Source organism: Buceros rhinoceros, unplaced genomic scaffold (assembly GCF_000710305.1).
Source record: "Buceros rhinoceros silvestris isolate BGI_N320 unplaced genomic scaffold, ASM71030v1 scaffold4165, whole genome shotgun sequence".
Taxonomy (NCBI): domain Eukaryota; kingdom Metazoa; phylum Chordata; class Aves; order Bucerotiformes; family Bucerotidae; genus Buceros; species Buceros rhinoceros.
In genome coordinates, this window is record NW_010414419.1 from 1 (window position 1) to 12,128 (window position 12,128).

The 12,128-nt window shown below is 42.7% G+C and overlaps 2 protein-coding genes across 2 annotated transcripts in view; one reads left to right on the plus strand and one right to left on the minus strand.

The window, feature by feature from the left end:
• The first annotated feature begins 161 nt into the window (after positions 1–161).
• On the plus strand, positions 162–10,540 carry USP1 (ubiquitin specific peptidase 1). The gene is made up of 8 exons (XM_010137081.1): positions 162–331; positions 1,425–1,548; positions 1,888–1,995; positions 2,391–2,551; positions 2,988–3,706; positions 4,863–5,033; positions 5,705–5,906; positions 9,823–10,540. The coding sequence occupies exons 1-8, from the start codon at positions 162–164 to the stop codon at positions 10,538–10,540; spliced, it is 2,373 nt and encodes a 790-aa protein (XP_010135383.1).
• Positions 10,541–11,556: 1,016 nt separating this feature from the next.
• DOCK7 (dedicator of cytokinesis 7) overlaps positions 11,557–12,128 on the minus strand; it is a gene marked incomplete at its 5' end in the record, with an annotated part of 82,239 nt that continues 81,667 nt past the window's right edge. Inside the window, one exon of the mRNA XM_010137083.1 lies at positions 11,557–11,571. Coding sequence (XP_010135385.1) covers positions 11,557–11,571 — 15 coding nt within the window. The remainder of the gene's footprint in view (positions 11,572–12,128) is intronic.

Consider the following 12,128-nt stretch of genomic DNA (forward strand, 5'->3'; position numbering starts at 1 on the left):
TCAGAGCTCGGGGCGGGGGGGTGCGATCTGCTCCGGTGCCCCTGGCGCTTCCCGCACTAGAAAAGTAAATGGCGACTCGCGTGTGTGTGCAGGTGTGGGCGCCGAGCGCAGCTTCCCGGCCGGGCCGGCCGCCTCCCCCGCTCCCCTCCCCGCCAGGAAAGATGCCCGGGGTCTTGCCGAGTGACAGCACTGGGCCTGCGAGAGGGAGCCCCTCGAAGAAGAACAGGCTTTCGCTGAAGCTTTTCCAGAAAAAAGAAGCGAAGAGAGCCCTGGATTTCACCGAGTCCCAGGAAAATGAACAAAAGAGTTCAGAGTTCAGGGGCTCCGAGATGTACGTGAGGGTTTCACTCTGAATAAGCGTTTCTGGTTCTGTCATGAAAGTAGACAGACCAGAATGATGTTTGATGCCGTGGATAAACCACGCTGCTCTATCCACTCATTTAAGCTGTATATTCTTACATAAGCATGAGCTTGAACAGGAACTAAATAAACCCTTCAGCCAAGTTAACCAAACTGAACTAGATTTCTGTACCTATTTACTGCTGAGAAAACAAGTGTGCCGTTCCACAGATGTTTAGCTGGCTGGTGTAAACTTTTTAATAACCTGAAGAATTCAGCTCATTTGAAGTTAGTTATTTTGCTGCTGAACTATTTAAATTATATGAAAATGTAGGGTTTTGCAGAGTGAGTTTTTATGAAAAATACTTTTTTTTACAGTTTATTTCTGCTACGAGTAAAAGACTCGGTCGTGCTGCTTATTGAGGTTCATTAGGGTGTTACAAGCGCTGAGCAAATCTGTCAACTCATTTCATTGCAGCCAGTGAGGAAATTTAAATGGGAAAAATTGCTTAATCATGGTCAATTAGAAACGTATTGGAGACTTGAAATTCGGTTCTGTTGTGTCAGTACAACGTGTTATCACTGTATGTATTGTGATGGGTTCAGCGCTTCCTTTTGTTGTTTTCTTGTTGTTATCCTTTTGGTTTGCATCCAGAAATGAAGTGATGTGAATCCACAACAGGGAACAGTCACAGAAAATATGTTCCAGACGCGTTTTTCGTAGCACTGCCTTAGGAATGAACAAAGAACTTCCAGACCTTCTTTAAAGAGAACTTTCTTGGTTCCTTAAATTGGCCTCCTACTTTTTTTGCAATGTATTGGAACTAACAGCAGCTTTGCCTGCTTCTTGTAAACCTGATTATTGCAGCGTAGGTTGCTGAAGAGAAGCGTGACAGTTGAGCAGTCTGCGTTTCAGCAGCCACACAGACACTCAAACACTTCGATGTGATTTTGGTCTGTCCGTGTTGGTTTTTAATTCTCTGAGCCAGCCTGAAGCTGGTGGATGGTGGGGAGAGAGATGTGTGTGTACCAGGGGAGTCACATTTAACAGCTGCCACTTACACGCTGTTTCCTCTTTTCAACAGCGATCAGGTCGTTCCTGCGGCACAGCCTCCCTTGCTCGTTAGCTGTGAGAAGAAAGACAACATGTTGCCTTTTGTGGGCTTGAACAACCTGGGTAACACATGTTACCTGAACAGCATCCTTCAGGTAAGATGGTCTACAGGCGCCTCGACAGGGCGGTTTGCTTTCGGTTGCACACAAGGGGATGAGATTTGCGGTGTGATAAGACGTGGATGTCTGGATGTAGAGTGAAGGGAATCTAATTAGAGTGGGGAAAAAAAAGATGATGCTGCAGGAAATGTGTGCGCCATAGATCACCTTTGATGGGGTAATTTTGGGGGTGTACGTACTCTGGGCACCTCCCTGCGATGAACAATCCCGCGGCCTTGGGAGACACAAAGCTGGTTTGATCGTAAACATGGATGTGTAAATGGAGGAACTTCTTACTTCACCCATTCTTCTCTTGCTTTAAACTCTTGCTTTCAGGTGTTATATTTTTGTCCTGGTTTTAAAACTGGAGTAAAGCATTTATATAACATCATTTCTAAGAAGAAAGAATCTTTGAAGGACGAAGGAGAGCAAAAAGCAGAAAAGGTAACGTACCTCATGACACCTTCCTTTACTTGTGATCGTGTGAGTGAGGCCAGGAGCGCATGAGAATTTCACTGTGGTTTCTTCTGTCCTAAGAAGTTTTGCAGTGTCGTTTTCTTATGGTGCTAAAGATCCATCTGAGTTGTTTTGAACATGTGTTCAAACTTGAGCGTTCAGAGCGGCTGTGAACTTGTAAGCACAAGTCTTAAGTTTAACAGGAGACATTCGAGAAGGTATCTCGCCACGCTTCTGCCATGAGGATAATTATGATACAGTTCTTTGAGTGGGTGGAAATTGGAGTTCGGGTTTTTAAAATCATGGTGAGTCTGCCAGTTTTCCAACTTGTTGTTGCGGGCCAAACTGCAAGTATTTTTACTCTTTGTATGTTTTTATTGCAGGGAAATTGTAAAGAAGATCCACTGTCGAGTTACGAACTGATCTGCAGTTTGCACTCACTGATTCTGTCAGTCGAGCAGCTCCAGGCCAGTTTTCTCTTAAATCCAGAAAAATACACGGATGAGCTCGCCACTCAGCCACGAAGGCTCCTTAACACCCTTAGGTACAAATTACCTTAAACATGTTGTCAGAATGTTCACCTCAAGTTTTGAGGTCACTGTTGCACACAGCATTAGAGACTCGTGGGAGGGAGATGGTCTTAAATCTGGGGCATTGTTACAGGAAGTAAGTTTTTATTGTTATCCCTATGGTATAAATTCGAAAGTGCATTTAAACCAGTCCTTTGGCTGTGGATGTAGAACAGTACATAGCGTTAAGCATGTGCTGACCTGAGAAAGACCATCCCTGGGTTGCAGTCGAGCTTGCATTTAAATGCACAAGGCGGTAGCTGCCTTCCCATGGCTGTGTGGGACAGAGAGGCCTTCTTTCCAGCCTGGAGGGGATCCTCCCCTGCTTTTATATCTGAACTCCCCAGTTTAAACCTCAAGTTATGTTGGCCAGGTAGCAAAGAATAACTGGTCTTCATTGCTTTGCTCTAGAGAGCTCAACCCGATGTATGAAGGCTACCTGCAGCATGATGCCCAGGAGGTTCTGCAGTGTATCCTGGGTAACATTCAAGAAACATGCCAGCTACTGAAGAAGGAAGAATTGAACAAACTGCCCGTGGAAGAGCCTACAACTAAACTGGAGGAAAAACTTCACCACAATACTGAGAGCAATGGAACTGGTGGCCCTGCTGCGGAGGAGGACAATGTACCGAGTAGCCTCGCTGGAGAGACGGCTGAAGACAAGCTACTCAAAGGGAACGGGAAAAGAAAAAGCGATGCGGAGGGTGGCAACGCAAAGAAGAAATCCAAAGTATCAAAAGAACAGATTGCAGCGGAAGAAAATCAAAGACAAACCAGGTCAAAGAGGAAAGCGACTGGAGAAAAGTTAGAAAGTCAAATGGATGCCAATGCCAAGTGTTCCGGTGAAAACGAGGGCGCAAAGCCAACCCAGAAGAAGTCACGGCTTAGATTAAACTGGTTAAAATCTTCATGCAAACAGCCCAGTATTCTGTCTAAATTTTATAGTCTAGGAAAATTAACTACAAACTTGGGATCCAGAGACCCAGGGAAAGAATATGACGACTGTGAGCTTGAAAAGTCATCGGTAAAGGGCGAAAATGGCAGCAATATTAAAGAAGAATATCATGAAACAGCGTCTCCTTTGGAAAGCCATAATGCGAAAGGAACTGAGAAAGAACCAAAAAAGGAAGGTTGGTGAACAAGCGTATGTGCTTAAAATCAGTATGATTAGAAAAAAAGAATATATGGACCCAGCGGCTCCTTTGGAAAGCCATAATGAGAAAGGAACTGAGAAAGAACCAAAAAAGGAAGGTTGGTGAACAAGCGTATGTGCTTAAAATCAGTATGATTAAGAAATTACTGTATGGGGGGAGTCAGCCTTCAGCTCTCTAAATTCAACAGTCCTTTTTCAGGAACTGAAAGCAGTTTTTATGAGAGAGAGTTTATACGTTTGTAATATTTTTTTAATAACTTGACCTGTTTGGCTTAGATCTGAAGAGGTATTTCTCTAACATTATGTAATCACTGAACAATATAAAAAAGAAAAAAGGCAGACTACTACCAGGTTTGTTTTATCACTGATTTTTGTCATCTGTAGAAATAGCATGTGGATTCCAGATGTAAAGGAAGATCATGGTCAGGAGCAAACACAATCAAACCCCACTGTCTCTGGCTTTGTGTCTTGAGCCTTTACAAACGGCATCCTCCCCTTCCCCTCCTGTTCTTTACTCCGTATTTCCCAAGGACTAGGAAGGACACCAGCTGTATTATATGTGCTAATTGGTTGGATTTGTTTGTGTCAATGAAACAAGATCCCTGTTGAGGGAAGGCCCTCGGTATGAATTCAGTCCTCACTCATTTGGAACTTTCTTTGTGATCCACCCACCCATTTTTATACAAATTTACAGGGACGCAGAATCCTTTGAGATCTGCATTTCTTCAGCAGGTTGGAGTCAAGTTTAAGAAGGACTGGAGGAGAGGACTGAGAATAAATAGGAACCAGGCAAAAACACAAGCGTGATGTTCCTTGAGGAGGCCAACAGTCCCTACTAAGGAGCTTTGAGGACAAACACAGATTTTTCCAGATACTGTCACACTTGCGGTATAAAACAAGAACCTAATCTTAAAACTAACTAGACTTCAAGGGCCAAGAGGAGGCTCCCTGTTTTGTCACAAGTAGATGACAGTATGAAAATTGCACATGATAAGCAGCTCTTTATTTTTTTTGTTTATTACTATCTAGCATCCCTAAAAGGCCATGTCTGTAACACAGTGATTCTCCAAGGCCAGGCAGGTTCTGAAACGTCTGTGGAATAAAAGGCATGTTCTGGCCTGTTCCTTCTCTAGGTACAGAGCTGGCTGTTTTTGAACTAGTGGAGAAACTCTTCCAGGGCCAGTTAGTGCTGAGAACAAGATGCCTGGAGTGCGAGTGCTTCACTGAACGAAGAGAAGATTTCCAGGACATCAGCGTTCCAGTGCAAGAGGATGAACTTTCTAAAACCGAAGAGAGTTCGGAAAGTAAGTAACTACCGAGAAGGGTTGTGATGTGCTTCTGCTCCAGCCAGCCACCGAGGAGGGAGTGACCGAGGAACACTGCTCCTGTGGGTGCTGGTTAAAATTAGATGCTGTGCCGTTATCTCTTGTTCTGATTAACTTTAGACTTTGGAGACACAGCGCTGATAATGTAGACAGATCTGGACAGTATTAATACGGTTTCAGGTCTTGCCTGCTCATGGTCCTTCACTTACGGATGTGTTTTCCTGCAAAGAAATATGTATTTTCTTTGACTTGGGTTTCCCGTTCTTCCTGGAAAAGAAATTCTTCTGCTTTTTCTTCATTTCATATCTGCATTTTTTCCTCAAAAATAAATGAGAAAAACCAGCTTTTTTCTGTTAGTTTATTGTAAATAATTTCTTTTTTTCAGTATTTTGTTACCTTATTAGCGGTTGTTTTATAGCGGTAAATGTTAGTCCTCTGGCATCTTTCACGAATTCTACATGCCCCCAGTTTCCAGCCATGGCAGCAGAATTACTCTGTGCATCTTCTGTTTTGAACGTACCGAGTGTTCTTTGCAGTGCTGATAAGTTTTTGAACGTGTGTAACCTGACAGACTTGGGTTTGTGGTTACTCTGGTGGGACACATAAGTAAATAATGGCCTATCTGTGAATGTAACGATTCCCTTCTCTAGTTTCTCCAGAGCCAAAAACAGAAGTGAAGACTCTGAAGTGGGCCATTTCTCAGTTTGCCTCGGTGGAAAGGATTGTGGGAGAGGATAAATATTTCTGCGAAAACTGCCATCATTACACAGAAGCAGAGCGGAGCCTTTTGTTCGATAAAATGCCTGAAGTGATCACGATTCATTTGAAGTGCTTTGCTGCAAGTGGCTTGGAGTGAGTATGCGGATTGACTGAGTTACGGTGTGCGTACCAGGGGGAATCTGTCCCAGGAGACGAGAGTGGTTTGTAACTCTTGCAAAAAGCAGGTTTCTAGATGGGGGTTAGCTCCACACTTTAGCCCCTCATTTCATAAAGGCAGAACAAGTAATGAGAACAAAACCGAACTTTGTGGTCACGGCCAGTGTAGTACTTTGGTCTCTAACTTAATGCAAGGCCTAAAATTTGGATAGAACAATCAGGAGAGAAGTATTTCGCAGATCTAACACATGACTGGAATCCTTTAAAATACAGAAATACCAGCGTCATTGACCTTCAACTGCTGAGCCATCAGTTTGATGTTAGAGAGTGAGGAATCCTTATTTTTTTGAAAGAGATTGTTCGTACAAGAGTGTTCTTTGACTTTCTGCATACTTGGTAATGTAGGGATTTCCTTTGGTAAGGGAGTTAACCCAACCAAATCTCCCTTGTCACAGATCAAACAATGCCATGACACCTCGCACGCTGGATTTCTCCACTGATATTCAAATAATGAAGAATGACAGGCAGCTTCATCAGGAGAAACTTCTCCTACACAGTAAAATATTACCCCAGACCCTTCAGAAAATTGTTACACCATTAGTGGTGGTTTTGAGAGCAACTACACAATTTCAGTCACATTTTCATGAGGTCTTCGATGGAATTCAGTTTATTCTATTTGTGTCACCAATATATTGTAGAAGTTGAAGCATGTAGGACCTTTGGCACATAGAGATACCAGATGTACGTTGACAGATGATTGGTCAGAGGACACTCTGTAAACAAGTGCTGATAACTGTGGTCAGTATAAATCAGCTTTGTGAAACAACAGTTGTCAAGGATTATATCAAGATACTTTGATAGGTCCTTCAGATTGTTAAAACGAGAATTCTTGCTCTGCCTGGCTTCAGTATTTGGTTGAGGAGTATCTGGGTTTTTAGCGAAGTAGAAAGGAAACTTCTCTGTCTCTGTCATGTCTGCTAACATCTCTTCATACAAGTCTAGAATTGTAACATACCACCACTCGAGGTGTCCACCTGAAAGAAACCTTGGTTATTATTTTCAGTTTGCTCCTACATTTGGTTCTTTTTTGTCCGTAAGAGGAACTGTTTGCAGGTTAACCAGCCCTCTCCTGAATCACTTATGTCTTCTGTGCTGGCAGTCTCCAGGTCCTTGCTCCAAAATACTTGGACCTCTGGCTGGGTCAGACTGAATTCAGTCTCTTGTGGTGTTCCTTGTGTGTCTTCTGAACCACAGCATACATGTTCTGCCAAGACCTAGCAGCCAGAGGTTAAGGAAGTCACAGTGGAAAAATGCAATGTAGAACTGGAGTCGGTGGTGAAGCTGAAACTGCTTAGAAGGTTGTTTCCCAGTTCGTGGCTTGGACGTTTATCTTGGACAAAACCATGTCATTTCCAAACACCCCGATTTGGAGGAAGAAAGCTGAGCTGCACATCAGGTGGGGAAGAGCCAAGGGTAGTCAAACAGAGCACTGGCTTCCTCCACGGTATCCAGAGCCACCCTTAGGGTGGGGTTGGAACACTGAGCTTTGATGGAGCTTCCCCCAATTGACTTGACCCCTCTCTTCACAGATGAGATGTCAATGGTTTGCCCTGAAAGTAACAGCAGACTCATTTGCTGGCCTTAAACTATGATTTTTAAATGCAGAATCTTTATACAGCTTCTAGCTCCCATAAAAATTTTGAAAGCCTGTCTGCTGCTTAGTGGTGCTTTACTGGGTTTTATGATGAGCTGTAAATACATGAAGAGAAATGAAGCAGAGGGGGATGTAAATGTTTGCAGCAAAAGCTGCCACTGTGAAAATCTACTTGCCTGGGGATGAGTAGTTCTCTTTGGCAAATGGGGGGAGAGAAATGCCAGCCCCTGTGTGCTCAGGCTGGGACACTATTAAGAAGAAATGTGTAACATCTAATTAAGCATTTCCACTATATCAGTGTAACAGTTGGTGAGAAAATCAGATTTTTGCCTTGTGAAAGGGTATCAGGTAAAAGCAGGTGGGTTTTTTTTAATTTTATTTTAAAAAAGGCTTACTGCAGGTTTAGTTACAGCCAAAGTTGCTAATTAGTGACAACAGTGCTTATGCCCCTGGAAATCTTTATTGGGAGTATTTCGCACCCTGATGTTTTCAAAGTGTTGCTGTGAAATAGCTTCAGTTGGCAGGATCTGTAATAACTTGGTGTTAATTCAGTACAGTGGGTACAGGCCACTGACTGATGGCCCTGAAGCTGTAGCTGCAGACACAGAGTTTGCTGTGTCTGCCCTGCTATGCCAGGCAGAGGGGGCAGAGGACTGGGCATGCCATCTTTCTGTCTTCAGATTCTTATCGTGCAGAAGAACAAAAAGCTAACAGGAAAAGATTTCCTCTCTCGCTTCCTTCTCTCCAAATGTTTCTGGTGCCGGATCTCTTTCAGAAGAAAGGTAGAGCCTGTTTTTTAAATGTTTTATGTTAGTGTCGCAGTGTGCTTGAGTGGAACTGGATTTCTGATCTAGAGCATCAGAAGCAGTTCCTGTTGCTTGACTCTCTTCTGAATATCTCTACTTCTGGCAACTCTGATAGGGATTTTTGGAAGATCAACATTTTATTATGCTCTTTCGTGTCTCTTCTGGTGTAGTCAAATGTTCATGGTAAGCCCAGGTCTAAAATAAGACTTTTCAGTTCATTAGACTTGAGTGACTGAGGACATCTGTGTGCGTATAAATGTATTTATGTTTACAAGGGCTTATGACCGTGAACATGTTTCCAAGCACAGCAGAAACAACAAAAGTCTCTTACTGCAGTTGTGCTTGTACTGTTAATGCCGTATCTACAATTTCCCTGGATTAAAGACAGTTATTCTTTATTACGATAAAATGCAAGTTGAGTAACAGGAGTTGGCTCTTTGGAACCCAGTTTTTACAGGGTTTGTCTATATTCTCTTGTATTTTTCCTTACGACACCCAATGGTTGAGCAAGAGTGAATCATCACTGAAATCTATTAGGACATCATAACGTCGTTAAATAAAGGGGTTATAATTAAACCGGGCTGGTGCAGCATGTAAATGATGTAAGAATTGTTCAAGGGAGCTCATACAAAACAACGGAAAAGCCCCAACACTGATTTTCTTCTCTAACTCTTTCAAAGATCATCACTGCAATGAACGGGCTTAATTCTCCTTGTGAATGTGTGCACTTATGGACACAAGTGCTGATTATTTATGGGGTACCAGATGCTTTTTCAAAGTATGTCAGCTAGAGAATTGTTTTAAAAACCCTGAATAAGGCAGGGCAGTTAATGAAGGATCCCTAGTACTGAGAAAGTGTTGGTAACTTGTTCATCCTTAGCTAACCACTGGCACTATATGACAGGTGATCTGAGAAAAATGTCTCTTTTCCCTGAGTGATATTAAAGCTACTTGAAAGCAAATCAGATTTGTATTCCTTTATTTAGTAAATGACCCTTTCGGAGGTTTGGGGGAAGAAATCCCAACCCTGCTTGCTTCAGCCTTGGGTGTTGAAGAGTTGTGTTTTGGTTTCAATCGGGAAGGCAGGATGGTGTCTGGGAAGGAGCATGAGAGTTTGTGCCTAGAAGCACAAACGATAACCGAAGCATTGGGTTGAGTCCTTTTATCGTCACTAGTTAAAAATAAGCTGTAGTTGATACTTCAGAAAACAGGAATCTCTTCACTAATTAAAAGAGACAGTTACTGGGCTCTAAGTTTTAGCATTGTTCATACTGATAAGCAAGCTGGGAAGTTAGTAGCTCCTCCCATTCCGATCGCCCAGGTCTCTTTAATAAAAGGAAAAGAATATCGATACACTGTGGGGGCTGCTTAAAGTGGTTCTTTACTGTGAGCTGTTGTGGCAAGAGGTCTGAACTTCCTCTTTCTTCTGTAGGTTTGATTGCTATGGTGGACTGTCCAAGATCAACACTCCCTTACTGACACCTCTCAAGCTGTCACTTGAAGAATGGAGCACGAAGCCAACCAACGACACCTACGGATTATTTGCAGTGGTGATGCACAGCGGCATCACGATCAGCAGTGGACACTACACGGCTTCCGTCAAAATCACCGACCTGAACAGCCTGGAGTTAGACAAGGGAAACTTCATCACCGACCAAACGTACGACATGATTAAACCCGAACCGCTGAATGAGCAGGAGGCCAGAACTGTTGCTGAAGACTATGACGACGGTGAAGTCTCTTTTAGAGTCAATGGGAGCACGCAGCCGGGGAAAGTTCTGAACAAAAAGAACATGGAAGCTGTCGGACTGCTGGGGGGGCAGAAGAGCAAGCCCGACTGTGACCTCTACAAGCAGCCAGCTAACCCTGAGAAGTTTCTTAATGTGGTCACTGAGAACAGAAACCCTGAGTCCAGCAGCAGTAATGGCAGTGCGGAACACAGCCGGCAAAATGGGGTTGCTTCCAGCGGACTAGAAAACAAAGCTCTGTACGTACTGCAGAGCCTGAGAGAGTACGAAGGGAAGTGGCTGCTCTTCGATGATTCTGAAGTGAAGGTTACAGAAGAAAAGGACTTTCTGAACTCTCTTTCTCCAACATCGTCATCTACATCGACTCCTTACCTGCTGTTTTATAAGAAGATTGTAGAGTGATACTGTATTTTGACTGTAAATATCAGGGGTTTACATACACCTCTTGGTCTGATTTGCATCAAAACTACTTGGAAGAAACAGCTGTTTGTTTTCAAAGCTACTGGATCATAATGTTCCTGGTCTTTTTGTTTGGTGTAAGTGGCTCACCTTGAACTAACAGCCCATTGACACAGAACTTAACTCACAGAGTAACTTCAGTGCTGGAGGATAGTGCTGTTCCCTCTTAGAAGCGCTGGTTTGTATAGCTCCTAAGTGACCCGGTAGTGGTTTTAACACACCTCTAGGTCTCAGACATGCCTATTGTATTATTAGCCTTTTTTTTTTCCTTAAAATAAAAGTTATTTGTATTCATATCATGGAGTATATGTATATTAACTAGCAAATTCCATCAGAAGTTGTGTATTTTTGTAACTTGGGAAGTAACACTTTATATTTAGTCTTGGGGTAATTAACATGGTTTACTCTCCTTGCCCAGTTCTACACAACTCGAAGCACAAGAAAAGGGTCTTGTAGCCTTGTTCAGTGTTATCGGAGGGAGCTGAACTTAACAGAGATGTTTGGATGGTCTGATGTGCATCTCATTGCGTAAGTGTTCAATGGGCAAAGTGTACATAGGTGTGATTAATCCTTCAGAACAGGGGAGCGTGTAGTGTAATTAAGATAATTTTGTACTTTCAAGAGTAAAGCCCTCTAATATGCATATCTGTTTGGGTGTGTTTGGAACGTAGTGGTGACCTTAGAGCAGCTGACTTGTACTTGGAGCTCACTGAAATGTGGGGAAAAACAAAAGCGTATGGCTGTGATGCTTTGTTAAGAATGTACATACGAAATAAAAACTTTATGATACGCAGCTGAGCTGATGAGATCAGCCTTTTGTGTTCTGAGAGGGAAAAGCAGAAGGTAAAAGTGGCTGGGTGTTGTTACAAAGCTGGGAAACTCTTAGGGAAATAGAAGAATTAAAGTGCTTGAGAAAAGTAACATTCTGGGGTTTTTAACTGATTCTTGTACATCATATCCTAATCTGGAGGTGTCTGATGACAAAGGTGAGGGGAAACAGATTAGTGTAAAAACCAGTGAAACATTTGGCACTAATTACTAGAGATTAAAATACCAGAGGTCTATTGGTGTTAAAGTGAAGATAAATCCTATAAACTGCAGACAATTAAAATCTTCAAAATATGACATTAATAGGGTGAGTGCTTACTTCTGGCATGGGATGGGTGGAATGACATGAAGTGCTGCTGGAGAGACAAGGGAAGATGCACAAGAGGTGAGTATGCCCTAGTATTCTGGATATATTTAAATATCATTTATTTACAGGGAAAGCCCTAGAAACCTCTACCTAATTCAGTCTGCAATACTTCGCTTTTTACAATCTTTTATTATAATGTAGCACGAACGCTGAGGCTACTCATGAAAACACCTTTAGTGCATTTTCCGTATGCTGGTGGACCTGTGGTTTTTGTCAAGCGTGGTGCCTGGATGACAACATGTTACTAAGGTACGTTTCAGTCTAGAAAGCTTGTGCTGTCAATGGAAAACAACGGCCTAAGAAAGGCTGGACTCAGTTTGGAGCTTCTTATAAACT